Source organism: Malus sylvestris, chromosome 2 (genome assembly GCF_916048215.2).
Source record: "Malus sylvestris chromosome 2, drMalSylv7.2, whole genome shotgun sequence".
Taxonomy (NCBI): domain Eukaryota; kingdom Viridiplantae; phylum Streptophyta; class Magnoliopsida; order Rosales; family Rosaceae; genus Malus; species Malus sylvestris.
The window spans coordinates 31,813,827-31,841,805 of NC_062261.1; the positions used below are offsets into that span (position 1 = coordinate 31,813,827).

Here is a 27,979-nt window from a genome sequence, read left to right on the forward strand (position 1 = left end):
AGTTACAATATGTTTACCTCACTTATATATAAATACCAAACTTAAATAATATGTCATATGTTATTATATAAGTAAAGAAATACTTAAAAGAAAAAACTTTCATCCACTTCTATAATAACATATGACGAATTGTGTGGTCGGCCATGATGAAAAATCTCTCATATTTGAGCCAACGCAGAAAGCCCAAGAATCCAACATCTACAGCTCTAGGTTAAAAAAGAAAAAGAAAAAAAAAGACTGAAACTGTGTTTTCCCCCGTAGAAGTAGAAGTTCTGTGGCATTCGGCTCTTCCCCTTGGTCGCAGTATCTCACTGTTGTTGTCTTAAAAGAACACAAAAGAAACGAAACAATCTGCGAAGTGAATGGTGATGATGCACTGGATTTGGGGTCTCAAGCTTTGTTCCAGAAACGGCGGCGCTATTTGATGAACTGGGTTCCAAGCTTCTTCTCTCCGCCCAAAACAAGCCGTCTGATTTGCCGCGGTCTTCACGCAAGTAAGCATTTCTCACCCCCAAACTCCGACAACATTGTCTTCAAAGCAGTTTGTGTTAATCTTCGACAGAGGAGATGGAAACTCTTAGAGCAGATATCCCCCTCCCTAACCAGTTCATTAGTCAGCCGTGTTGTTCGCGAGTTTCGGAACTCGCCGCAGTTGGCCTTAGAATTTTACAACTGGGTTCACAGGAACAGGAACTCTCCTCAGTTTTTGGAATCTTCTTGTACTGTTATTCATGTTTTGATCGATTCTAGGAGGTACGATGATGCCTTGTCTCTTATGGAGAGTCTAATGGGGGCAGAGGGTTTGCCCGCATTGGTTGTTTTGGAAGGGTTGATTACTAGTTGTGGTGAAGGTTGTGGTTGTTCAAGCCCTGCAGTGTTTGATGCATTTGTGAGGGCTTGTACTCGGTTCGGGGACTCCGAGGGTGCTTATGAGGTGATCAAGAAGCTGAGATTGGATGGTTATTGGGTTTCGATTCACGCTTGGAATAACTTTCTTAACCATGTGATTAAGTTGAACAAGATTGATAGGTTTTGGAAAATGTATAAGGAAATGCTTTCATATGGGTATGTTGAAAATGTTAATACCTTCAATTTGGTTATTTATGCTCTTTGTAAGGAATGCAAGTTACTAGAAGCAATGTCGGCATATTATCGGATGTTGAAGAGTGGAGTTTGGCCTAGTGTTGTTACTTTTAACATGATTATAGATGGAGCGTGCAGGATGGGTGATATGGAACTTGCTTTGAAGGTTTTGAGAAAGATGGGGCTAATGTCGGAGGACTGTGTTATGCCCAATTCAGTTACTTACAATTGTATCATCAATGGGTTTTGCAAAATTGGTGGTTTATCGGTTGCAGAAGAAATCTGTGCTGAAATGACCGAGGTAGGTGTTCCGTTCAATTTGAGGACTTATGCAACTCTAGTAGATGGATATGCAAAACGGGGGAGTTTGGAGGTGGCACTTCGATTGTGCGATGAAATGGTGGAAAGGGGTTTGACCCCTAATCCCGTTGTTTACAATTCAATTATCCATCGGCTTTGCATAGAAGGAGATACTGAGGAAGCTTTTTCCTTGTTGTCTGACATGATTGAGAGGAATATATGCCCTGATCAATTCACCTACTCAATCCTCATCAAGGGGCTCTCTAGAAATGGGCTTGCGACGGAAGCAATTAGATTTCTTAGACACATCCTTGAGAAGAACCTCGTCAAGGATGTTTTCTCCCACAATATCCTGATTGATTATCTGTGCAAAAGCAAAAATTTGAGAGCGGCCAAGCAATTGATGGGCAGCATGTTTGTTCGTGGTTTACTTCCTGACACCATCACCTATGGCACTTTGATTGATTGCCACTTCAAAGAAGGGAACATAGGAAATGCAGTTCAGATTTATGAAAAACTGATAGTGGGGAAGGAAAAACCTAATTTGGTGATATACAATTCTGTTATCAACGGGTTATGCAAAGAGGCATCAGTGGATATTGCAAAACTTTTGATGGATTCGTTACAGAGGATGGATGTTCTTGACATTATAACCTATAACACAATGATAAATGGGTATTTCATTAGTGGGATGATTGATCAGGCGTTTGTTTTGCTTCGGGAAATGGAAAAGGTTGGAATTTCGTTGAATATAGTCACCTACAATATATTGATCAACTTTTTGTGCAAGTTTGGGTGTATTCAACAAGCAAAAGAACTTATGAAGGTAATGATTTCAAGGGGTGTGGTTCCTGATTTTATAACATACACCACACTCATTACCAATTTGAGTAAGAATTGCAGCCCCGAAGAAGTCATTGCATTGCATGACTACATGGTAATTGAGGGAGTAATTCCTGATAGGCAAACGTACAAAGATAATGTCTGTCCATATCTTCCAGAAGAAAATTCAAGGATTAGCACACTGGGTTGAGTTTCAACAGTAAAGCAAAGGTGTATATTTGTTCTCCGTCATCCAGTATCGTTTGTGTTTTAGGCGACTTGGGGCATAGAGAATGTGCTGGACTTTCCAAAGTAACAAGAATCACACATATTCAACGTTGTTTATATCAGGCATGTAAGTTATCATTTCTAATACATCAATTTTTTATATGCTACTCGTCTGCTGACTACATCCATATAGATAACAAACGGTAACCCTTAACATATGAATCCATGCACATAAGTTGTTTGTTAAAACTTGTATGCAATCACTGATAAGTTGTCATCCTTTGGCTGATATTCCATAGTAATTTATTACTCAGTGGCCACTGGAAACTTGTAGGCTTAGATATTCTGGTTGTGTACACATTAGTGAAAATTTGGGGGTTATTTCTTTTGAGACGTGCAAAAATTCGTCTCATCTGGATGTTTCTGTTTCCTTTGTGCCGCTGAGATTTTTTTAATTTTCTTTTGATTTTTGTCCACAGCAATGTGAGGGTTTGAACGCGATAATCTGATGGTTTCAAGGGATGGAATGATTGTGAATTTTCTCGTGGTGGTAGCAGTTCAATTTTTATGTTGCTTAACCTTTTAAATGCGTTAACATTGGAAATCTCTTGCCACTTCAAGTATTTTGCTAGTTTTAATAGAATACTTTAATCTTTCCTAACGAAGAAGTAGATGACGTGTCTTGTAGCTCAAGTGATTAAGATCATTTACTCATGCATTTGAGGTCCTTTGTTCAATACCGGTCACCCCCACTTTTCTCCTGCCATAAAGTGTTTTTGTCTTCTCTTCGATGAGTTCGAGTTACAAGATTAGATTTGAGCGTTCATTCTATTTATTTTGCCATTTATAAATATAAAAGAAACAAGTGGTATATAATAATTCAGAGGCCTTGGCTTTTGTATTCTTGTATGTACTTTGACGAACACGTCACATATGGTTTTTGAATGGACCTAGTTTAGTTAAATAAAAAATGAAAGCATTCAGCTTTACTTACTGAAGGCATGTATTCAAGAGGACCGAAGGTGATGAAGTGCAAGATATACAGATTACTGAAGGCAAAAGATACAGGCTCCGGAATTGGTAATACAGATTACAGACAGATCACTAGTTCTTAGTGTTGCTGGTTCTGTTACCAGGTAAATGTCTGAAACCCTCATTTGATTCCGCCGAATTGAGTTCATATTCCATTGTACTCTGTTCTGGATTTGTAGATTGATTAAAATGGAATTTTGATGTTGTTTATTAGTATTGTTGTAGGTTCATCTCGGTTAATTGTTTTTGTTAATTAACTGAATGAAGGATTTTTTTGATTGCTTCTGTCATTTGTTAACTCCGCCTATGTCTTACATGGCCGGTCCCAAGCCCGGATAAAGGAGGAGGGGGAGGGCGTCAGGTAGTCGACAGCCGGCACTCCATGATCACGTCGAATCCTTATGAAAATGAATCCAGAACAAAATCGCGCTAAAGCTAGGGCGTCACCCGTAAGTGGCGCGCTGTGTGGCCTGAGCACAGTGATAAGTGAGCAAGGGTCGCTGTATCTCCATCGGCACCCGGATGCAGTGTTAAATGAGCAAGGGGGCCATAGAAACTTCTTTTCGAACGACTCCACTCAAAGTTGTTTGGGAGCATATGCTCCTATCAACTTTACCCGGGACACACAAAAGAAGTACTTTGATCCTATTAGACGGGGGAGGGTGAAGAAGCTAGGACAGAAGGGTAGAGTTCAAGAGAGCAAAATGCGTTTAGGAACGTGGAATATAGGAACCTTAACGGGAAAATCTATGGAAGTAGTGGAAGTTATGGTGAGGAGAAGGATAAATATTATGTGCCTACAAGAAACTAAGTGGGTTGGTAGTAAGGCAAAGGATCTAGAAAACTCAGGGTTTAAACTTTGGTATTCGGGCACAAATAGAACGAGAAACGGTGTTGGCATCATCGTGGACAAGACCTTGGTACAAGATGTTGTAGATGTCAAGAGGGTAGGAGATAGAATCATGGCAATCAAGATTGTAATAGGACAAGAACTTATCAATGTGATTAGTGCGTACGCACCTCAAGTAGGGTTGGATACGAGTTCGAAGGAGAAATTTTGGGAAGATCTTGGAGACTTGGTGCAAGGAATTGCTCAGACGGAGAAGTTATTTATAGGAGGAGATTTAAATGGACACGTGGGCAGGGAGACAGGCAACTATGGAGGTTTTCATGGTGGCCATGGTTTTGGGGAGAGAAACGAGGATGGGGAAGCTATCTTGGATTTTGCAATGGCATATGATCTCTTCTTAGCCAACACCTTCTTTAAGAAGAGAGAAGAACATGTGATCACCTACAAGAGTGGGTCGTCAAAAACACAAATAGATTTTCTTCTAATGAGGAAAGGGGATCGTATAACTTGTAAGGATTGCAAAGTTATACCAGGAGAGAGCGTGGCTAATCAACATCGCTTGTTGGTGATGGATGTACATATCAAAAGAGTAAGACAAAAGAACAAGACTTGGAAGTGCCCAAGGACTAGATGGTGGAATCTAAAAGAAGAAAAACAAGCCATTTTCAAAGAGAAGGTAATCACCCAATGTGTGTGGGATAGAGAGGGGGAAGCTAGCCAAATGTGGGATTCCATGGCTAGTTGTATCCGAAAAGTAGCAAAAGAGGTATTAGGAGAGTCCAAGGGCTTTGCCCCACACCAAAAGGAATCTTGGTGGTGGAATGAGGAGGTACAAACAAAGGTGAAGGCTAAGAAGGAATGTTGTAAAGCCTTATACAAGGAGAGGACTGATGAAAATGGTGAAAGGTATAGAAAAGCGAAGCAAGAGGCGAAGAAAGCTGTCAGAGAAGCTAAGTTAGCGGCTTACGACGATATGTATAAACGACTAGATACCAAAGAAGGAGAGTTGGATATCTATAAACTATCTAGAGCAAGGGAAAAGAAGACAAGGGACCTAAACCAAGTGAGGTGCATCAAGGATGAGGATGGAAATGTTCTTGCTACAGAGAACGCGGTTAAAGACAGATGGAGAGGTTATTTTCATAATCTTTTCAATGAAGGACATGAAATGAGTGCTTCTTTAGGGGAGTTGAGTAACTCAGAAGAGTGTAGAAACTACTCTTTTTATCGTCGAATCCGGAAGGAAGAAGTGGTTGTAGCTTTGAAGAAGATGAAGCATAAAAAAGCAATAGGCCCAGACGATATACCAATCGAAGTGTGGAAACTTTTGGGAGAGACAGGTATAACATGGCTCACTGACCTTTTCAATAGGATTTTGAAAACGAAGAAGATGCCAAATGAGTGGCGAATGAGCACTTTGGTGCCTATCTACAAGAATAAGGGCGACGTACAAAATTGCATGAACTATAGGGGTATTAAGCTAATGAGTCATACAATGAAGCTCTGGGAGAGAGTCATTGAGCATAGATTGAGGCAAGAGACACGGGTTTCGGACAACCAATTCGGGTTCATGCCAGGGCGCTCAACCATGGAGGCAATCTATCTCTTACGAAGATTGATGGAAAGATATAGAGATGGGAAAAAGGATTTACACATGGTCTTTATAGATTTGGAAAAAGCGTATGATAGGGTCCCAAGAGACATTCTTTGGAGGATTTTAGAGAAGAAAGGAGTACGAGTAGCATATATCCAAGCTATAAAGGATATGTATGAAGGAGCAAAGACTGCCGTAAGAACTCATGAAGGACAAACCGAAAGCTTTCCCATAACTGTAGGATTACATCAAGGCTCATCCTTAAGTCCTTACCTTTTTGCGTTGGTAATGGATGAGTTAACACGACATATTCAAGATGATATTCCTTGGTGTATGCTTTTCGCAGACGATATAGTGTTGATAGATGAAACTCAGGAAGGGGTAAATGCAAAGCTTAACCTTTGGAGAGAAGTGTTGGAATCTAAAGGTCTTCGCCTAAGCCGATCAAAGACAGAATATATGGAGTGCAAGTTCAGTGCAAATGGAGGCCAAAACGAGTTAGGGGTGAGGATCGGAGATCAAGAAATACCAAAGAGCGACCGTTTTCGTTACCTAGGATCTATCTTGCAAAAGAACGGAGAATTAGATGGAGATCTCAACCATAGAATACAAGCTGGATGGATGAAGTGGAAGAGTGCATCCGGCGTGTTGTGTGACCGCCGTATGCCACTGAAGCTCAAGGGAAAATTTTATAGGACGGCAATAAGGCCGGCGATGCTGTATGGCACAGAATGTTGGGCGGTGAAACATCAACACGTACACAAAATGGGTGTAGCGGAGATGAGGATGCTTCGTTGGATGTGTGGGCACACGAGAAAGGATAAGATTAGGAATGAGGATATCCGGGGTAAAGTAGGAGTAGCCGAAATTGAAGGAAAGATGAGAGAAAATCGGTTACGGTGGTTTGGACATGTGCAAAGAAGGCCTACTGACGTTCCGATTAGAAGATGCGACTATGGGACAGAGGTTCAGGGCCGAAGGGGTAGAGGAAGACCTAGGAAAACTTTGGAAGAGACTCTAAGAAAAGACTTAGAGTACTTAGATCTAACGAAGGACATGACACAGGATCGAGCACAATGGCGTTCTAAGATTTATATAGCCGATCCCACTCAGTGACTTGGATTTTCCAAGTCTCCAACCGAGAAGTTTTCCTCACTCGGGAAATTAAGGGAACACTACCCCAACCTACATGCTCCACTCAGAAAGCTTCAACATACAAGCTTTAACAAAAGAAAATTCAAAGAACTTAGCGAAGAAGGCTTTGGTGTATTTAACACAATACGTTGAAATGAAGGAAAGCTTATTTATTGATATCCCCGATAAGCTACAAATATGTACATATACATGAGTCAAAATAAGCACACAAGAGGGAGCCTTCACAAAGGTTGCTTAGGAGAAGTCTCAGCAGTCGGTAGAGCCCCAGAAAGAGAAGGCACCGGAGGGGGATCATTTGGAGCCTCAGCACTGGACAGAACCCTAGAAGGAGGAGGCATCAGAGGTTGATCATTTGGAGCTTCATTACGCGGTACAGCCCCAGAAGACGAAGGCAATAAATGCCTTTGGAACAAACCCACAAATCTCTGATGATCAAGTAAAACCTGACCATCAGTTTCCTTCATCTGGTCAAGCTTCCTTTTCATGTTTGTAGCATAGTCATGTGCGAGCCGGTGCAACTGTTTATTCTCATGCTTGAGCCCTCTAATCTCCTGTTTGAGACTCATCACTTCAGCCGCCAATGATTCAACTTGGCGGGTTCGAGCAAATAGGCGTTGGGCCATATTAGACACAGAACCTGCACACTGAACACTGAGAGCCAGCGAATCCTTAACAGCTAACTCATCAGACCGTTTGGAAAGTAGTCTGTTATCTTTGGGAGTGAGAAGGTTCCTGGCCACCACCGCAGCGGTCATATCATTCTTCATCACGGAATCCCCAACGGTAAGAGGACCAGTAGGGGAGACGAAGGATGGGCGCCATATGTTGTCTGGAGAAGGCGGGGCTGCCTCTTCAACAAGGTTCAAGTCAAAACGACGGTCGGAGGGGCCAGACATTTTCAAAGGTGTTGAAGAGAGAAGAGGTCGGACAAATCAAGATCTTAGAAGTGCAAGAATGAAGCTTCTACTGGTGGAGATTCAAGTGTGCTTTGGAACTTAATGCCAGCCCCTATAAAAATCTGCACTCGACGAAGCTTCAGAAATCGAAGAGGCGCCTGCTCAGAAATCGAAGAGGCGTTTGCTTTCTCAAAAGCTGGGCTGCTTAGAGATCACGAGGGTTGATCTCAGAAATCGAAGAGGCGTTTGCTTTCTCAAAAGTTGGGCTGCTCAAAGACCACGAAGGCCGATCTCAAAAATCGAAGAGGCGCTCGCTTTCTCAAAAGCTGGGCTCCCCAGAGACCACGAGGGCCGATCTCAGAAATCGAAGAGGCACCTACTTTTCCAGCCTTTTCCAGCCTTGTCAGCACCTGTCACACGCACACTCAGTTTTGCGGAAATTATGGGCATTCTGTCAAAGACTTCTGGGGAAGTAGAAAACACATGAATCTTACTGTTCAATCACCCACTTCTCACACGCAACAATAGCTCATGGGTACCACAGATAACTTTGCCAAAGTTCTCTGCCAAAGTTGAGCACGTGAAGCTTGCAGCTCCCACTACATCGCTCTGACCAAGAAGGGTAAAAGAATAGCAAAGAAACAGCACTAACAAAGTTTAGACCCATAAATTTTGAAGGTCTAGCTACCATATTATTACCCACAAGGGTAAAGGAACAGTACCACTGCTGGATAATTGGAAAGTCCCTGTGTGTCAACCTCTGTGCTTCGTGGCAAGGTAGACTAGCAAACATGCCCAACCTTTACTCACATTCGAGAAAACACTCCCAATAAGATTGCTTGCTCCAAAATCGAAGAGGCACCGTCCTCCGAATCTCGAGAGCCAGACTCCCAACATGACTACTTTCTTAAAAATCGAAGAGAGGGTAAAGGAACAGTACCATTGCTGGATAATTGGAAAGTCCCTGTGTGTCAACCTCTGTGCTTCGTGGCAAGGTAGACTAGCAAACATGCCAAACCTTTACTCACATTCGAGAAAACACTCCCAACAAGATTGCTTGCTCCAAAATCGAAGAGGCACCGCCCTCCGAATCTCGAGAGCCAGACTCCCAACATGATTACTTTCTCAAAAATCGAAGAGACACTGCTCCCCGAATCTCGAGAGCCAGACCCCCAGCATGATTGCTTTCTCAAAAATCGATGAGGCATCGTTCTCCGAATCAATCGAAGAGGCGCTCGCTTTCTCAAAAGCTGGGCTGCTCAGAGACCACGAGGGCCGATCTCAGAAATCGAAGAGGCACCTACTTTTCTAGCCTTGTCAGCACCTGTCACACGCACACTCAGCTTTGCAGAAATTATGGGCATTCTGTCGAAGACTTCTGGTGAAGTAGAAAGCACATGAATCTTACTGTTCAATCACCCACTTCCCACACGCAACAATAGCTCATGGGTACCACAAATAACTTTGCCAAAGTTCTCTGCCAAAGTTGAGCACGTGAAGCTTGCAGCTCCCACTACATCGCTCTGACCAAGAAAGGTAAAAGAATAGCAAAGAAACAGCACTAACAAAAGTTTAGACACATAAATTTTGAAGGTCTAGCTACCATATTATTACCCACAACTGTAAAGGAACAGTACCACTGCTGGATAATTGGAAAGTCCCTGTGTGTCAACCTCTGTGCTTCGTGGCAAGGTAGACTAGCAAACATGTCCAACCTTTACTCACATTCGAGAAAACACTCCCAATAAGATTGCTTGCTCCAAAATCGAAGAGGCACCGTCCTCCGAATCTCGAGAGCCAGACTCCCAACATGACTACTTTCTCAAAATCGAAGAGAGGGTAAAGGAACAGTACCATTGCTGGATAATTGGAAAGTCCCTGTGTGTCAACCTTTGTGCTTCGTGGCAAGGTAGACTAGCAAACATGCCCAACCTTTACTCACATTCGAGACAACACTCCCAACAAGATTGCTTGCTCCAAAATCGAAGAGGCACCGCCCTCCGAATCTCGAGAGCCAGACTCCCAACATGATTACTTCCTCAAAAATCGAAGAGACACTGCTCTCCGAATCTCGAGAGTCATACCCCCAGCATGACTGCTTTCTCAAAAATCGAAGAGGCATCGTTCTCCGAATCTCGAGAGCCAGATACCACAGACCACTTTTTCAAAGTGCTCTGACAGAGTTAAAACATGTGAAACTGGCAGCTCCCACTACCGTGCTATGACCAAGCAGGGTAAAGGAATAGCATTACTACTTGTTGTTAGGGAGACTCCTATATATGTCGACCTCCATCCCCAACGGACAGGCAGACCTGCAAAAATGCTCAACCCTTCATCATATCTGAGAGGGCACTCCCAACGAAGCCTTTCGAAATATTCAGCTTTCTTTCCCCCCGATAATACCTCTGTAAACAAGCTATACTAGAGCAAGAATATCTCATATCATCAGGGTTAAAAGCAAGAGTATCCCATATCATGCTTTTTCCCTGTCTTTTCTTTTGGCCTTGTTTTTACCTGCAAGACAAGGAGAAAGAGAGCAATCAGTCAGCACTTGGAATCAAGCTTCCAGCCAGGAACTGACTGCCTGGAACCCCTTACCTGATTACTTACCTGGCATTGCTCTCGAGTACTCATCTTCAACATCTTATGTTTCCAGGGAAGATTCCGCATCTGCTTGAGGAACAGATAGGGCAAGTGCGAAGGATACAAGGAAGCATGTGGAGACAAGCGTAACAGCACACGTGCCGATACATTCATTACTCTGTCAAAAGCAAAAGTATCCCATATCAGCAGGGTGGAACGTACTCTAGATTTGGTGGACTTGTTTTGACCCTCAAATTCTTCAGTCGGCCTTATACTCTGGAGGAAACCAGAAAACCCTCCAGCTCAGTTCAAGAATAAGCCTGTGGAAAGTTACTTCTTCAAAAGCAAAAGTATCTCATATCATCTCTTCTCATTTTTCTTCTCTTTATCCTTCATGCTGCTGCAAGATGGGGAGAAGGTGAACAATCAGTCGGAGCTCTGATTGCTTACCTTGTCTGTCACCTCTTTCAGCAGACCCCCTAGCTCGGCGACTTGGGGGACTCCTACTACATGGTTTGTATCGCGCTTGACCAAGCCTGAAACTACAAGTAAGCTTCAAGTGAAATTGATACATTACCTTGTGCATCTCCACCAGTTAAAGATACCATCCCTGGATGGAGGAAGAGTACTTCCAGAGAAGATGCCACATCTACCTATGAGACAGATAAGGCAAGTCAAGACGACACCACACTCCGATACTTAGAAGTTTCGTGATTACGAGATCATTCTCCCACAATATTTCCTAATGTCATTTGTACTAAATCATTCACTTGTACTCACTAAATGAGAGCTTGAACCTATGTACTTGTGTAAACCCTTCACAATTAATGAGAACTCTTCTATTCCGTGGACGTAGCCAATCTGGGTGAACCACGTACATCTTGTGTTTGCTTTCCTATCTCTATCTATTTATATACTTATCCACACTAATGACCGGAGCAATCTAGCGAAGCTCACAAAAAGCGATCGTTTTCGCTACCTAGGATCTATCTTGCAAGAGAACGGAGAATTAGATGGAGATCTCAACCATAGAATACGAGCTGGATGGAAAGAGTGCATCCGGCGTGTTGTGTGACCGTCGTAGGCCACTGAAGCTCAAGGGAAAATTTTATAGGACGGCAATAAGGCTAGCGATGTTGTATGGCACAGAATGTTGGGTGGTGAAGCATCAACACGTACACAAAATGGGTGTAGCGGAGATGAGGATGCTTCGTGGGATGTGTGGGCACACGAGAAAGGATAAGATTGGGAATGAGGATATCCGAGGTAAAGTAGGAGTAGCCGAAATTGTAGGAAATATGAGAGAAAATCGGCTCCGGTGATTTTGAACATGTGCAAAGAAGGCCGACTGACGCTCCGGTTCGAAGATGTGACTACGGGACAGAGGTTCAGGGCCGAAGGGGTAGAGGAAGACCTAGGACAACTTTGGAAGAGACTCTAAGAAAAGACGTAGAGTACTTGGATCTAACGGAGGACATGACACAAAACCGAACGCAATGGCGTTCTAGGATTCATATAGCCGACCCCACTTAGTGGGAAAAGGCTTTGTTGTTGTTGTTGTTGTTGTTGTTCTGTCATTTGTTACTTCCGTAAATGTTATCTTACTCTCTATTTGGATTAACATTGTGATTGTGAACTGTGAAGCTTTAAAAATTATAATTAGCGTGAAGTACTGAAAATTTTGTTATGGCCTTTGGCATTTATCACGATTCTTATGGGGTACGTTAACTGCGACGAGCTTTACTTGTTGTAAGGATGAAGGGCCAGTTTGGGATTGTTGTGCAAATTTTGAAAGGGTTTAGGGTTAAAGGGCCAGTTTGGGATTGATGTACCCTAAACTGTAGAATGTTTATCCACTCGTTGCGAGTCTTGGTTTAAACCTCTGGTGAATGACATTTTGTTTATGCAGGTGCTTGATTGGAAAGAGATGCCTGCTCTATATATATACAAGTTCCATGCTAGTTTGATTGGGAGGCCAACAAGATCGCTGCCCATCCAATATAGCTGCCGCCACCATATGAACCACCATGTCTTAGAACAAAAGTCGCCACCAAATGAGCCGCTCCAATCGAAGAACTAAAACATAAACATATAGATGGTTTTTTTATGAGAGTTTTAACGCAACACTACCGGTTCACTTCTAACGAAAAATCACATTTTTACCTTTTTCCTGGTATTATTCACTACACCTTTATTTGTCATTTTTCATTAAAATTAAAAGTTTTTTTTGGACTTTTTGTTATTTTTTTTTCCTTTTTTTTTATTGGCACCTCACAAATTATTGACTGCACTTTAATTTTTTACTTCTAAATACAACCTACAAATTCAAATGTGAAAAACTTAAAATTACGCTTGAAGTATATGATGTTTTTCTTCTGTATCGCGGTTGAAGAAAGACAGTAAAAGCACTAAACATGTTGATGTTTCTCAAAGAATTAGGATGATGTTTTCACATTTCTCCCGCGAAACCACCAAGAAATATATGGTACTTTTGTTTAAAATGACTAGTGCAAACTAATCAAAGATGATCAGCCAAACATTGCAGCCAATCCGTTTATCAGCAATAGATGATCATCTCTTGATGGAAACCTAAAATCCCAGATCGACATATGCCTAAAGTGTGGGGTACGAGGGTTTTTTGGAAGTTAAAATGCGCGTATTAAAGTATTTTCTCTTTCTAAAAGTAAATGCAAAATGTTTGCAGTACGTAAAGTATGGATAATGATTTGTGAGGTGTCACTAAAACGAACCAAAGAAAAGTTACATGCGCACTAAGTAAGCAGGTGTATTGATTTAATCACCACAAACATAATTAGCCTCATAATTTTTGACATCAATCAGTGTTTAGATTCTCAGCCACTATGATTACAAATAAAATAATGCAGTGAATATTCATAGGCTCACCCGTGACAGCAAGATGTGAGATTTGTCTGCCTAACTACCAAAAATGTTTGTTTGCGTTTGGCCACTATAAAAACGACTCTTAATTTGCTGTCTAGAAAACGACTGATTTGAACTACATAGAATACATCGGCATCACGAATTATTTTTCTTTTTGGGCAGTGGTTTTCATGTTTCCCATGAAAAGGAAACGTAGAGAACATCTCTTTCTTAATAATTTATCTTTGAAAACTACATTGTTGTTTGTCTTTTAATTTGAGGGAAGACTTGGCAATATGAGCACAGTTTAAACTTTTGCACAAATTACATATTGTTCAAAAATACTATAACAAAGAGAAGCACATCGTTCCTAGCTGACGCAACGGAATATATAACAAAGAAAATTGAACGAAATCCTATTAGAATCTACTAACAAAATTTTAGAATCCACTAGGAAAGTTGAGAAAACTCGAGTTTATTGAACATAGTTGAAAGATAACATTCACAACAACCAAGAGGTGTATTTATAGGCTTAATACATAAACTAGGAAGCCTTTAAAGAAAGAGATCCCTATTTTTTTTTTTTTTAAATGGGGACACCCTCTTGATCATTAGATATGGTTTTAATGAAATTCTGTGGTTGAGATTTTGTGGTTTGTGATTTAATCTCAACCACAGAATTTCATTAAAGTCAGATCTAACGGTCGAGATGGTGTCTTTATTTTTTTTGAAAAATGGAGATCCCTTTCTTTAAAGGGCCTGCATAAACCCAAACCCTAGAAGGATTAAAGTTCAAATAGGAAAAAACAAAAACAATTAATGAAATATCAAAAATATCCTCAAAACTTTATAATGCGGTTTTGGGATAGTAAATAAATGAAGAAATTTGACCAAATTTGGTCCTATCTCCTATGTCACAAGCAAAATTGATGAGCATACATATTTATGCGCCATTCACATCAAAACAAAATATTATACTCTTGATTCCGACGCTAAGGCCCAAATTTGTACTCTTCGGTCTTGTTACCAATTTTGCGCTTCTCGAGTTGCTCTTGAAATATAAATGAAACCTGATTTTTTTTTCGGAATTTTATTTTTTTTGTTAAATTGAAAATGTAATGAACAAACATAGGCAAATATGTTGATAGAGACAAACGAGTCCGGATCCTCTTTGTGAGGATCTCGGTGATTGATGAATCGTGTTTGTTCATCATATATCATGCGATCAGAAATTATTTTAAATACTTTTATTTAAAAATAAATATAAACAGTACTTAACAAAAACTGATCGCACTGTTAGAAGACAAACATAGTCAAAAGTTTCCATTGGTATGACGTGCCAGTCTTCTATGCGAAGACAAATGCATTTGTGACACTTGATATTATCATGTGCATTTGCCCTGTCCCACACATTCACACCATACCATAGACTTCTGAGGAATTATTGATCTACTCAATTTCTGAAACATGGCGTAGATTCCATGCAGCGCATTCATTAATCAATAATACTTGCGTCCTGCAAATGTTCTACTTCTTTTTATTTTATTTTTTATTTTTATGAATGTTCTCCTTCTGAATAATGTATCTTTAACGTATGGTTTATAATTGAAATTGTTTAATATCTTAATATTTATTAGAATATCATATAAATAAAAAATCAATTGTTTGTGTCACATCCGGGTCCGGGGCGGACCACTTCCCGGGCTCGCTCCACCACCATAGCACGATATTGTCCGTTTTGGGCTTACCACGCCCTCACGATTTTGTTTCTGAGAACTCACGAGCAACTTCCCACTGGATCACCCATGTCACGCCTTGATTCTAGGATCGGGGTGTATCAGTTTGTACATTTAAAATTATGGAATAAATCGACGGCATGATAATTAAGTAACATATTTACGATGAACTGTTTATTTATTTTATACATTTAAATGACTAAATAATATGCAATTCGAATCATTTTTTTGGTATGAATAGTCATCAAATAAAGATTATGAAATTAAACAATTTCTGTTATAAAACTTATAGAGTAAAAACATACGTTATTGGCAAATTATAAGATATATGCATTCACAAGAGTGCAAGTACCATCCTTAAATAATTGCTTATCTACTTCATGTCAAGTGAAGTGGATGGACCACCGACAATTACTATGCTTTCAGTACTTAACTAATTGTTTGGCTTCTGTTCCTCTTATCTATCTTCCTCTCGCTGCTGGCTACCCATTTGTCACTTCACTTTTAACCGTTAACATATGTATTGAGGTACTTTTACATTTTTTTAATAATTCTCACATTACTCTCGAATTTTACCAAAATAGTACTTTACTACATTTTTTTATTTTTAGTATGAAGTGCCAATTTAGTTTATGAACTATCATCTCAGTAAAAATTAATCTCTAAATTATTTTATTTTATTTGGTAAAATAAGTCTATAAATTCATTAAAATTGCTAATTTTATCCCTACTATTATATTCAAAGCTATTTTATTCAATTTTTCGTCAACTTAAGTCACTTGACACACTTTTGAGTGTAATACTGTCATTTTCTCGCCCATAAGCCTTTAACATTTCATATAGATTGTGAATTTAATGTCTAATTTTAATTTACCCTCTAAAGTTAACTTCATACACTATTCCTTTATATAAAATTACCAATCTACCCTCTAATGTATATCATATGCAAATAACGTGACTTAAATTAACAAAAAATTGAATATAATAACTTCGAATATAATATTAAGGATGTAATTGGGATATTTGTTTAATTGAAGGACTAATTTTTCTGAAAAAAAAAATAGTTTAGGGACCTAAATTTCACTCATGTGATAATTTAAGGACTAAATTGACAGTTTTTTTTATATTTTATTTTTGGCAAACGGACTAAATTGACAGTTTATCCTTATTTTTTAGGGAGTTTTAACGAAAAGCCCGTGGTACTATTCACTTTAACGAAAAACCACATTTTTACACTAAAAAGTCAAATATGATACTATTCATTTTACCTTTTATTTTGTCTTTATTGTTAAAACTCAAAGTTTTCAAGCCCTTTTCATTATTTTTTCTTATTTTTTATATATGAAATTCATAGGTGGAATGTAGATAGAGAGAGGAGGGTAAAACCGTAAAAGAGAATGGTGTTGCCTGTAAACTTATCATGTGATCGAATGGTTTAGAGTTCTTGTGGAAAAAAGGAAACCTATGTTTTGAGACCTACAAGGTGGAAGTCTCTATAAAGACGCAACGTAATAACTAATAATATATTTTTTGCATAAATAGCACACAAAATAGGAAGTAGTTGAATTCAAAACTTTAATTAGCGAAAAAATTATAGGTGGAGATAATTAATAATAGTTCGTGTTGTCCGTACACGTTAAATAATTTTATTTTTTTATTTTTTAACGTGTACGGAACAACACTCCACATCGTCAAAATAAACAACGGTATCCTCTGGATTCAAGTTCGAAGATTAGATTAGAAAATGAATGAAATAGGAAAAGACCAGGTTATTAGTTTGATACAACTGAACATGTGATTAGTTGATGGCAAAATCCAGCTAGAAGGTGAGTTGAAGAAGGAAGATTTTGTAGAAGTGAAGCCTTCTGGGTTTCTGCAACTCACTCAACTACTCAGTTTCAGTGTAACAATGGCGAACTCACATCTTCTTCTTCTTCTGTTGATATCCTCCCTCTTCTCCGTCCACCACTCAGGTGCTGCTACTGAGTCGGAGTCTGAGAGCCTTCTGAAAATCCAGCAGCTCCTCAACTACCCACCACCTCTAACCCTAGTCAGTTCCAAGGACGGACACTCTTTGTGCAGCGTTGAACCAACTCCTTCCCTCACTCTCTCTTGCTACCAAGGCAACGTTACCCAGCTCCACATTTCAGGCGGCGAAGCTGCCTTCCCTCCCCTGCCGCGTGACTTCTCAACCCACTCTCTCTTCTCCGCTCTCGCCTCCGCCTTCCCAACCCTCAAAGTCCTATCTCTGGTCTCTCTCCGCCTCTGGGGCCCACTCCCTCCCTCCCTCGCCCGTTTATCTTCCCTCGAGATTCTCAACCTCACCTCCAACTACCTCAGCGGCGCCATCCCTCCCCACCTTTCCTCCCTCGTCAACCTCCAGACTCTCATCCTCGACCGCAACAACTTCACCGGCCGACTCCCGCCGTCGCTGGCTTCGCTTCCGTCGTTGGCCGTTCTCAGTTTGAACCACAACCTCCTCAACGGCTTTCTCCCGCGTTCTCTGGCATCTCTGCATACCCTCAGAGTCCTCTCTCTCTCCCACAACTTCCTGGCCGGCGAAGTTCCTGACCTCAAAAGCCTCACAAACTTGCAACTTCTTGATTTGGAAGCTAACTATTTCGGGCCTCGTTTTCCAAGCTTACGTTCCAAGAACAAGCTGGTGACCCTTGTGCTCCGAAACAACAAGTTTCGCCTTGGAATCCAGACCGGATTCCGAGGCGGTTTTCAGCTCCAGAGGCTTGACATTTCACTCAATCAATTCGTGGGGCCTTTTTCGCCTTCGTGGCTGTCGCTGCCTTCCATCAATTATCTTGACATTGCCGGAAATAAATTCACCGGAGTGCTCTCCAAGAACATGTCTTGCAATGCTGAGCTTGCTTTTGTGAATTTGTCCTCAAATCTTTTGGCAGGGGACTTGCCCACTTGCCTCAAAAACCGGGGTTCGAAGAGCAGCAGTGTGGTTGTTCTCTATTCCGGGAATTGTTTGACGAATGTGGACCAGAAGCAGCCGCAGCATCCTTCTAACTTGTGCCACAATGAAGCTCTGGCTGTGGAGATACCGCCTTCTGGTGACGAAAAGCGCAAGAGGCTTCATGATAATAAACAAGTTGCATCAAGAGCCGTGGCAGGCATTGTGGGTGCCGCTGCAATTGTTGCTCTGGCTTTCATGGCTGTTAAGTGGTTATACGGCAAACAGCTGCCTGTTAAAAGTCCCAGAACACGGTTGATTAGAGATTCAGCTTCAACAGTCAACACAGCCAAGCTACTCTCGGATGCAAGTAATTTTGAAATTTCTTTCCTTTTCATCCTCTGTAAAATAGGATCACGAGAATCACTCACCATCACATTCTTTTATACACAATTACAGTAGGAGAGTCCTTTGTTTGCAGAATATATATCAGAAACAATGAAGCTGGGAGCCAGCATTCCTGCTTATCGAACATTTTCTTTGGAGGAGCTCAAGGAAGCCACGAATGACTTTGATGATTCGACATTACTTGGTGAAGGCAGACATGGACAGGTATTCAACATTACTTACTGATAGCATAGTTCAAAACTGTCGAAATGCACTAATACATAACATTTGAATTGTACAATCTCTCTGTTGTAGCTAATTGTCCTGTGGACTACCATTTCAAGAAATACTTAGTTTTCAGCATACTCTGGCGATTTTAATATGAATGACTTAGTCTTTATGATCTAGTTAAATGCAAATTTGTCACTCTAAAATGTTTGTTGTTTTGTAACAATAACGGCAGATGTATAGAGGGAAGCTCACCAATGGAACATTTGTTGCTATCAGAGGCTTGAAAATGAGAAAGAGGCAGGCTCCGCAAGTCTACACGCACCACCTTGAGCTGATTTCAAAACTGAGACATAGCCATTTGGTTAGCGCTCTTGGACATTGCTTGGAGTACCATTCCGATGATTCAGGCATCAGCAGAATATTTCTTGTATTTGAGTTTGTTCCAAATGGAACTCTAAGAGGCTGCATTTCTGGTAAAGTTACTTTCATGTACTTATACTGCTTTTCAGGGTTAATGGTTGCATTTTCAGTTACGTAACTCTGAATCATTCTTCTGTTAATCGTAGAAAGTGATTTCAGATTATGATGATATCCCATATTCTATACGTAATTCATGTGAAAACAAGAAAAAGAAAGAAAAAAATTCAGTCATGATTTAGATTAAAGTATATAATATCTGATGCATGAAATGCTGGATGACGTGTTATCAGTATCTTTTAGCAGAAGGTTTCTAGGTGAGACCTATTTAATTGCTCAACATTGCATTCATATATGTAGCAATGGACAGTCATCCATTACTCTTTACCGATTTCTTCATCTTCTTTGATTGCTTCTGTTAGTAACATCTTTGCTTTTGGAGAAATTGGATATTCACGTCTAACACTTAGTTTGGCAGAAGGACCCCCAGAACGAAAGCTTACTTGGGCGCAGAGAATAGTAGCTGCAATTGGAGTTGCAAAGGGTATTCAGTTTCTGCATACAGGGATTGTTCCTGGTGTAAAATCAAACAATCTCAAGATAACAAATGTCTTATTGGATCACGATCTTCATGTGAAAATAAGCAGTTATAACCTACCTCTTTTAGCTGAAAACAACAGGGGAACGGTAAGACCTACAAAAATATACTGCTTTGGTGAGTAAAATCCCCCTCAACATTGTCCTCCGAGTTAACTTTTGCTTTTTTATCCATCAGGTGGGTACTACAGTTTCTTCTCCTGCACCGAAAGCAAGCATTCAAACTAGGTATTAGCATGTCTACTTTCCAACTATAGAAATCACATATTAAACGCATACGAGCTAGGCCAATAAATTCAGTTATTTGGTGCAGAGTCTAGACAAATACTTCAGCATGAAGCTCTCCTCCACAAAATTTTAAATTACTCTTTCTGCAAAGCTTCATTTTTGAGTTATATAAGGAAGGGAATCCACCTCGAGTTGCTTCATGTTAATCATCATATAAGTGCCTGTCTGGTTCAGTTACTGATCATCATTAGTAACAATGACACCATTCTAAACGAAGTTCCTCATCTGAGTCTCCCTCTAGCTTCACAGAAATGCATTAATAAGCCCGCCTTTTGTCTAATGTGTTGCTTCGGTATCTCATGAAATCCTTATAAGCTCTTTTATTTTGTGTATTTAGTCATAGTTTCATCAGCATTACCAGACACGGTTACTCGTTTAGTATGGAAGATAGATCCAACTGAAATAAGTGCAAACCTCTTTATTTGGATGATTTTGTTAATTACTCTCTTTTGCAGGGTTAACCATGAGTGTAAGAACGACGTTTATGATATCGGAGTAATCTTGCTAGAAATCATTTTGGGGAGGCCTATCATGTTCCAAAATGAAGTTGGTGTTTTGAAAGACCTTGTGAGTGTTTTCTCTTCAATCAATTTGTTCTTTTCTTTCACTCTCAAACTCTTTGAAATCATCCTGATTGAACCAACAAAAATTGCTTTCTCCAGCTAAACCAGAAATTCTGTTTTGGTTGTTTCTTACGCAGTTACAAGTAAGTTTGACCACCGATGACGCAGCTCGAAGGAGCATTGTGGATCCAGCGGTGCACAAGGAATGCTCGGATGAATCGCTGAAGACAATGATGGAGATATGTGTGAGATGTCTTTCCGATGAGGCAGCTGATAGGCCTTCAGTCGAAGACATTCTTTGGAATCTGCAGTTTGCAGCGCAGGTTCAGGATTCAGCGAGATATGACTTTTTGAGTAGTAATCAGGGCTCGCCCGTTTCATCACCCCAACTCCAGCTAATCTGACTTTCATCTTCCTCCTATCTTTCCATCAGTTAGGGAACACTGTTTGTAATGCTCCATACCAAATGGCAGATGTATATGCTCTATAAGCCCTTAATGTTAGTATTATGTTATCATGTCCTTCTAATTAGGTGTAACTCTTTATAAAACTCCCCCTCATACTGTCGAGATTTTTTTTCAAATGTATTTTTCTCCTTCGAGTTTGTGCCTCCACATATGCAGAAGTGCGCAAATTTGGTTCTAACACTAAACATCTACATGTATGTATATCCTTTTTCAAGACTTCGATACCGATAGTAAGAGTGAAGTAATTTTCTTCCCTCGTATCTCTAAGATTTCCGTGATATCGGCCCGTTTTATTTATCTTAGCAGAGCATAAGTACTTGATTTCGAACCATATTAAAGGAAAAAAAAGAGGAAGACATGCCAATCAGTAGGCCCGAAAAGGAGACTGGCCCGAATTCAACATTTGCATAACTCAAACTGAAACTGGCCACCTATCTCAGCATCAAATCTTATGTAATGTACTCCTGATACGCATTACCCCCTTGGTACGTCACCGAGAAAAAACACTGGGATATCATCTTAATCCTAAACTGTGTATATCGAGCTGAATGAGAGCCTTTACACGGTCTCCTCAAAACAAATTGAGAGCGAGAGAGGGCTGCTGGATTTGCCTGTAAAACCCGATCAGCATCGATTAGCATTTAAACGCGTTGTATATGTAAAGCTACCGAATGCATGATTAGTAGCATGAACTAAAACAACATGGTTTGACAGTTAAAATGGTCAGCCAAATTATATGTGAAAAAATGCTTACCCAAGTAAACCGAAGATTCATCATTTGATTGTAATTCCCCAGCTAATCAAAGAAAAACCAAAAATTAAAAAATAAAATCAGCATATAGTATGGAAAATAGTCGGAACAAAAGCAGAATTTGACTGGAAAAAAATACACATTTCTTGTAATTAAAAACATCATTGTGATTTCTTGACAAACCTTGCCTACCCTTCCTGCTCTGCCCTTCTTTGTTGCAACCATTGTCCCATAGATGCGCTTCGTATCGACCGGTCCCTTCGTGCCTGATCAACACAAATGCATCAAGAAATAAAAAAACTCAGCAACGAGGCAACTATTCTTCATGGTTTCATATAACGAAAATGCTCAATCAACCATGAATAAACAATAGCAATCATCGCTGATCAATCTTTCACCAAGAAACAACAAAAAAGCATACTTTTGAACTGAGTGAGGGATCTGAGATGTTTGAGAGCTGGAATGTTTGAGCAATTTGTGCGAAAAAGTTGGAAGAGCTTTGAACTGAGTGAGAGACAGAGAGTGTGGAGTGAGAATGGCAGAGAGAATTAAAACCAAACCAAACAGTAGAAAATCAAGTATACAAATAGTACTTATCTTGTGAATGAGGACATGCAGACACAGGATGGACGAAGCAGAGCACATCCAGGGTCCAACTCCTTGTCCTGTAATTCCAGCATATAAACAGCAAAATACAAAACCAGAAACCCCCAAATTTATTCATTTCTTATTGAAAATCCAGAAAATAGCGGTAGGTCTCGGTTCAAGACTTGGGAGAAGCCTTTCCATAAATGGGGGTAAGGCTAGCCGACATTCACCTCTCCCAGACCCTGCGTAAAGCGGGAGCTTTGTGCACTGGGTACGACTTTTTAAGTAATGCACAGAAAACCCAGATCCCACCCCAAATTTATCCTTGAAGGTTTTTTATAAATCAACCAACCATGAATCAGAGAAGAAGCAGAGGATTGAGTAAGGCAAGGAGAGACTTCCACAGCAAGAGAGAATGTTTGAGCGCGGTGGTGCTGTCGAAAACGGACCAAGGGGACAAACCTAGACCCCCAGCCACGATCCCTACCCCTCTCCCTCAAATCCCGACGGTCCCCATGCTTTTCTCTGACTGTTGTCCCCTCTCCCACTCATGAAATCGAGGATCTGTAGTAATGGCGCTGAGATCCCCACTCCTCCCTCTCCCTCTCTCTCAGTTGCTCTGTCTTTGTCTCCCTCTCTCTCTATCTCTATGTTTATGTCTATCGGCATGGCCTCCCATCCCTGAAACCCTCACCGAGTGATCCCTACTCCTCCCTCTCTATCTCTATCTCAAAGGCAGCATGGCCTCCCATCCCCAAAACCCTCACCGAACGAAGAACGATGAGGCAGTGGTAATTTTGTAAATAACGTGAAATCCACCAACAGCAGGGGAAGAAAGAGCCAGTGGCAGAATGGTAAATAATTTGCACAAAAAGATGCACTACAAAGGCGGTACGAACGGAGTCACCCCTAAATGCACCAATGCAAAAAACACACATTTCACCAGAGTAAATTCAATAAAATAACAAATCAATAGAATAAAATCTCAAATCAATATACGCATCTCTAAAGAAATTAAATAACCAATAGATGGGTGAACAAATCAAGGCAGTTTGATTTTCACTTATATTCAATTCAGCTGATATCAAGAACTTAAAAGTTTTTATTCATAAAAGTTGTAATCTCAAAAAAATAGTCTGTTTGCATAAGAAACATAAGCGGTATGCAGTTCACATATGGTCTGAAAGCACCAAAAATTACAAAAGAAAAGAATAAGAATCCACACTAAACAAAAAAGAAACGAAATCCAACAAATCCCGCATTGTTTCATAAATATAATATTTACTCAGTATCACTATTGTATTGCGGCAGATTTTTATGACACTACAACACATACTATATGACCAACTTCATTTCTCACTCCTTTTAGACTAAAGTGGTTTTAAAATGAAGGCTTACAATTTATTGAACCAACAAATCTAAAGCCACATATATATATGCAGTTGAAACTCATATGGAACGTGCCCAAGAGAGTATCTGAGTTAAGAACTCCAAAGCTTAAGCAAAACCCACTCTCAACAATGTTGTAAAAAAAGAAAGAAAAAAAAAAGTCAAAATAATTTGAAATAATTCATAATTGCAAGCAAGAAAAGGCTCCAATTCAAAAAGCTCTGCAATGTCATGAAATTGGTTCTTCACTAAGATATTTATAGGAATCCAATCCATTTTTTTAAAATAAACGAGAAGCATGCAAGACAATTTGGTTCTTCACCTAATCAGCTCAAAGTGCCCTTGCCAAAATACATTTTTCAACTGAAATAGATTTATGAGACTATAAGTATCCCCTTTTTTATGCCATATCTAATTAATTTCATGTCATTCTGAAAATGGCCTATTTACCATTTCCGCAAGATACAGATTAGATCTTGTAGTAAATTTAGACGAAATAAGGCATTTGATTTAAAATCATAATAAATAGAACCTGAATCACATCACTACAAATACAAATAAAAGAAAATGAAATTATTCCCATTTGGTGGCTAAGAAAACCAAAAAAAGTATGTAACTTTTTCCCCCTAAGAACATACACATAAAAATTCCACCAGAAATTGCGGTTCCCACAAATCCAACAACAAATCAAGAAACCCCATGACCCCATTTTCCTTTCCACATTTTCCAGGCAACCAAACAGACCCCAACCCAACCCTAATTTCGAAATCGCTCAACAATGGGCGGAGAACGCATTTATATAAGATGAAATTAGAATTTAGTTTTTTTTAAGTAAAAAAGCCAAAGCACATTTTCATAGAGTCCAGTAGCTAGACAAAATCATAATAGCCAATAGCAGACAAATCCATAATAGCCAATATGGTCAAGAACAAAACTATGAGGAATATCAAATACCTCACAGGGACACAAAACTACTTGAATGTACTCCAACGAATGTAAATCCAGCATTCTCTAAAAACTATCTCCATCCTACATCATCATCTACCCTTAAGCACAACCACTCAAATTGTAAAAGACCTGAAAACCATGATCTACACCACAAATAATACTACTAATCCATAAACCAATCAGTCATCAAGCATATTCTTTTATCTTTTCCTAATTTGATTGTATATTGTATTTATTTGCAATGCTCCAAAACAATGAAATGCACATGATTTCTCTTTTCCTCCTAATTTGCAAAAACAAATCAGTAGCCAATCCCAATTTAAATTAACAGAAAGGGGGGAAAAAAACAAAAGACAACTTGAATTCAAAAGATTCTACATGATGTACCACACCACCATTTAGATTCACCATTTCTCACTTTCACCATTTAACGTATTTAGAAAGGTTATTAGGGTGATTTGCTATATAAGACTCACTTGGGAGTTGGGAGCGAAGTTATAAGTTGCAAGCTCTCTTGAAATGCAGTAATGAATTTGGATAATATTGGACCTGGAAGAAAATATCACATGCACAACAAGCTGCAGCAACAATTAAAAAAAGAGATCTTAAGCAAAAACCATGAATACAACTCAAACGATAACCCAAATCAAATGCACCAAATCTCACATCAAAAAATAAATTATACAAATTGACATATTGGTAGAAACCCAACAGAGATTTTAGCGAGAGAGAGAGAGAGAGAGAGAGAGAGTACCAAAGGGAGTGAGATATGGTTGTAACTGGAAAGCAAAAATAAATTATATAAATTGATATATAATAACAGTTGTTTGGGATATAGATATGGGTGTGTACCTGGAAAGATTAAAATTCACCATGCATGCCGTATTTGTGGAGGACTTGCTCTAGTTCTTCCATCGTGATATACCTGATAATCAGAATGCATTTTGGCAACATTGTTATAAATAAGATGTTGATGAGTTATAACCTTACTCCGTGTTATGTAATTGGAATTTAAGAGCATTATGTAAAAGATATTAAAAAAAAAAAAGAAAAAAAAAGAGTCCATATCTATCATGATCTCTGCATACCCGCTGCTGTCTTTATCGAAGTGTTGGAAGGAAGTGTAGAGATGTTCTCTATCCATCCAGTTCAAGTGCATTGTTGCTGCGATGAACTCATCATAGTCTATGGTTCCGTTGCCATCAGCATCAGCCTAATGAAAAGACATTCATTAGAACTAATGTACGTAAGCACCAAAGAAATACAGAGAGAGAGAGAAGGAACCTGCTCGTAATGGCAGAGAAGGGTTGAGTAGTGTTTCCTCAGCACAAATGAAGCACTTGTTGTGTTGGGGAGAACATGAAAACACATCCCACTTCCTCCATTTCTTCTCAGCAACTATCTACACACACACACACACACACACACATATATATATATATATAATTAAGTACATATGATTTTCTTTTATCTTTCATTTTAAAAATTGAAAAATTAATAATTCATATTTAATTTAGTGAAATGAAGAACTACAGATAAAATAGATAGCCCAACATTCTCAAAGACACCCCTCCTTGTTGCCTCCACATGTAAATGCTCCCATCTTCAATTCACAAATATAAACAACAATTTATATGGAATCAAAGACCCATACTTTATAATTACACTAAAAGTTTAACACCTTTAAATATTCTATACAAAAATAAATAATAAATCTCAGAAATGCATATCAGTCCAAGGTCTCAAGTTCTCAGAGTGGGGAATTAGTGATTAGAACAGTTAATTATCTACTCCTTTTTGGTCAAAATTTATACAATTTCCAGCAAAACCCAAGACTCAATAATACAAAAGGAACCCAATACATGATTAAAGCAATATTATACACAACTTATGCAAGTCCAAAGAAACCCATTTGATCAAACTTACTGAATAAGGAAAAAAAATTACAATAGAAGTATGCATTAATAATTACCTCAACAGCTAACGGAGCCAAAGCCAAACCCTAGAGATTTGAAGGGCAGAGACAATCACAGAGACAGGAAAAGACCTTTCCCACTGCTGCTGCTGCCACGTTCTCTCTCTAAAAACCAATTGGAAATTGTTTAGAGAGAGACAGAGAGGGTGATGATAAGTATGAAAAACTAAAATACATGCAAGCTTGAATTCGAGTCCCAAATTGAAAACAGAAAGGAGGAGTGTAAGGGTGGTTTACCGAGGTCGGGAGTAATGAGTCTCTTAAGAGAAGCAGATGAACAGTGGCAGTAGCCACTGCACAGTGAAAGGCCTTCTCCTGTGTGTCCTGAGCAGAACGGAATGAGTGGTGGTGGTTCCATGGTGATGTTTCGCCGGAAAATGGAGGCGTTGGTACACCTGTGTGTCCTTGATTATATATCAGAATTCATAAACAAAGTCAGAAGAAAATTGATGATTATTAAGCCAGTAATGAATAATGGGTATAAGATTGAAACTTTTGGATGCTCAGCCTTGTTTCCAGATGAAAATAAGCATCCCAAAAAATGAAAACAAATCAACCTAACATAAAAGTTTGTATTACCCACCTCAAATCGGCCGGAGAACTCATATTGGAATTTCTATATACCTTCCAATTTTTCCGTAACCTTCACCATCTCAGAATTTCTGAATAGGACATGGATTCTACAACATTAGATAAAACTATCTATACTACACATATGCAGATCAATTCCAGATAAATTAAGATAAAATCAAGGTATGAAATATATCAATTTAGGGTTGGAAAATCACCTTCAAATTTCAGTGGAGAGAGAGTGAGCGAGAGTTTAAGAGGTGTACATGTAGTGAGTGAGTGAGTGAGTGAGTGAGTGAGTGGGCGAGTGATGCTGCGACTGTGAGAGGCTGAGAAGAACACGGAGATGGGATCCAAGAAGATCAAGGATCTGCAGCAATGGCGCTGAGATCCCCACTCTTCCCTTTCCTTCTCTCTCTGTCGCTCTGTCTCTGTCTCCCTCTCTCCCTCTCCCTCTCCCTCTCCTATCTCTATCTCTATCTCTATCTCCATCGGCATGGCCTCCCAACTGCGAAACCCTTAGCGAGCAATCCTTACTCCTCACTCTCCCACTCTCTTTCGCGCTGTCTTCCTCTCCCTTTCCCTCGAATCGTACACCCCTTGTGACTCTGTCTGCCTGCAAGCCGCATGCCTTCCTCTCACCAAATCCCTATCTCTCTCCCTCCCTGTCTCTCTTCTCTCTCTGCTCGCTCGCTCTCTCTGTCCCGACGGCATGGTCTCAGACTCTGTCTGCCTGAA

General features: G+C 39.8%; 3 protein-coding genes across 9 annotated transcripts; 2 read left to right on the plus strand and 1 right to left on the minus strand.

Annotated features, from left to right (window-relative positions):
• Positions 1–171: 171 nt before the first annotated feature.
• Positions 172–12,729, plus strand: LOC126582530 (pentatricopeptide repeat-containing protein At1g11710, mitochondrial). 4 transcript variants are annotated; one of them, XM_050246678.1, is made up of 3 exons: positions 172–2,560; positions 2,913–3,569; positions 12,453–12,729. In XM_050246678.1, exon 1 carries the CDS (start codon positions 425–427, stop codon positions 2,414–2,416), a length of 1,992 nt encoding a protein of 663 aa, XP_050102635.1. In that variant the 5' UTR covers positions 172–424; the 3' UTR covers positions 2,417–2,560; positions 2,913–3,569; positions 12,453–12,729. The 4 variants fall into 4 exon arrangements, with proteins under 4 accessions (XP_050102635.1, XP_050102640.1, XP_050102644.1 ...); XM_050246683.1 differs by having other exon boundaries at positions 3,433–3,569; XM_050246687.1 differs by having other exon boundaries at positions 3,446–3,569.
• A 4,087-nt stretch (positions 12,730–16,816) lies between these two features.
• LOC126582524 (probable inactive leucine-rich repeat receptor-like protein kinase At3g03770) lies at positions 16,817–21,154 on the plus strand. The gene is made up of 7 exons (XM_050246669.1): positions 16,817–18,440; positions 18,552–18,682; positions 18,921–19,161; positions 19,584–19,792; positions 19,881–19,930; positions 20,446–20,557; positions 20,691–21,154. Exons 1-7 carry the CDS (start codon positions 17,069–17,071, stop codon positions 20,955–20,957), a joined length of 2,382 nt encoding a protein of 793 aa, XP_050102626.1. The 5' UTR covers positions 16,817–17,068; the 3' UTR covers positions 20,958–21,154.
• Positions 21,155–21,374: 220 nt separating this feature from the next.
• LOC126582714 (uncharacterized) lies at positions 21,375–27,949 on the minus strand. 4 transcript variants are annotated; one of them, XM_050246899.1, is made up of 14 exons: positions 27,460–27,949; positions 27,255–27,333; positions 26,909–27,075; positions 26,669–26,776; positions 25,981–26,098; positions 25,785–25,909; positions 25,549–25,621; positions 25,451–25,475; positions 25,173–25,274; positions 22,369–22,436; positions 22,193–22,279; positions 21,955–22,037; positions 21,775–21,816; positions 21,375–21,631 (listed from the first exon to the last, which is right to left on the minus strand). In XM_050246899.1, the coding sequence occupies exons 7-14, from the start codon at positions 25,569–25,571 to the stop codon at positions 21,579–21,581; spliced, it is 483 nt and encodes a 160-aa protein (XP_050102856.1). In that variant the 5' UTR covers positions 25,572–25,621; positions 25,785–25,909; positions 25,981–26,098; positions 26,669–26,776; positions 26,909–27,075; positions 27,255–27,333; positions 27,460–27,949; the 3' UTR covers positions 21,375–21,578. The 4 variants fall into 4 exon arrangements, with proteins under 4 accessions (XP_050102856.1, XP_050102851.1, XP_050102867.1 ...); XM_050246894.1 differs by having other exon boundaries at positions 27,508–27,948; XM_050246910.1 differs by lacking the exon at positions 25,173–25,274 and having other exon boundaries at positions 27,508–27,947.
• Positions 27,950–27,979: the final 30 nt, after the last annotated feature.

Coding starts and splice junctions, on each gene's coding strand:
- LOC126582530 (XM_050246673.1), top strand. CDS start 425: ATGAACTGGGTTCCAAGCTTCTTCTCTCCGCCCAAAACAAGCCGTCTG.
- LOC126582524 (XM_050246669.1), top strand. CDS start 17,069: ATGGCGAACTCACATCTTCTTCTTCTTCTGTTGATATCCTCCCTCTTC. Junction 18,441..18,551: donor CAAGCTACTCTCGGATGCAA/GTAATTTTGAAA, acceptor CTTTGTTTGCAG/AATATATATCAGAAACAATG. Junction 19,793..19,880: donor CTGAAAACAACAGGGGAACG/GTAAGACCTACA, acceptor TTTATCCATCAG/GTGGGTACTACAGTTTCTTC.
- LOC126582714 (XM_050246899.1), bottom strand. CDS start 25,571: ATGGTGAATTTTAATCTTTCCAG. Junction 22,280..22,368: donor TGCATGTCCTCATTCACAAG/ATAAGTACTATT, acceptor TCTGTCTCTCAC/TCAGTTCAAAGCTCTTCCAA. Junction 21,632..21,774: donor TGAATCTTCGGTTTACTTGG/GTAAGCATTTTT, acceptor CGGGTTTTACAG/GCAAATCCAGCAGCCCTCTC.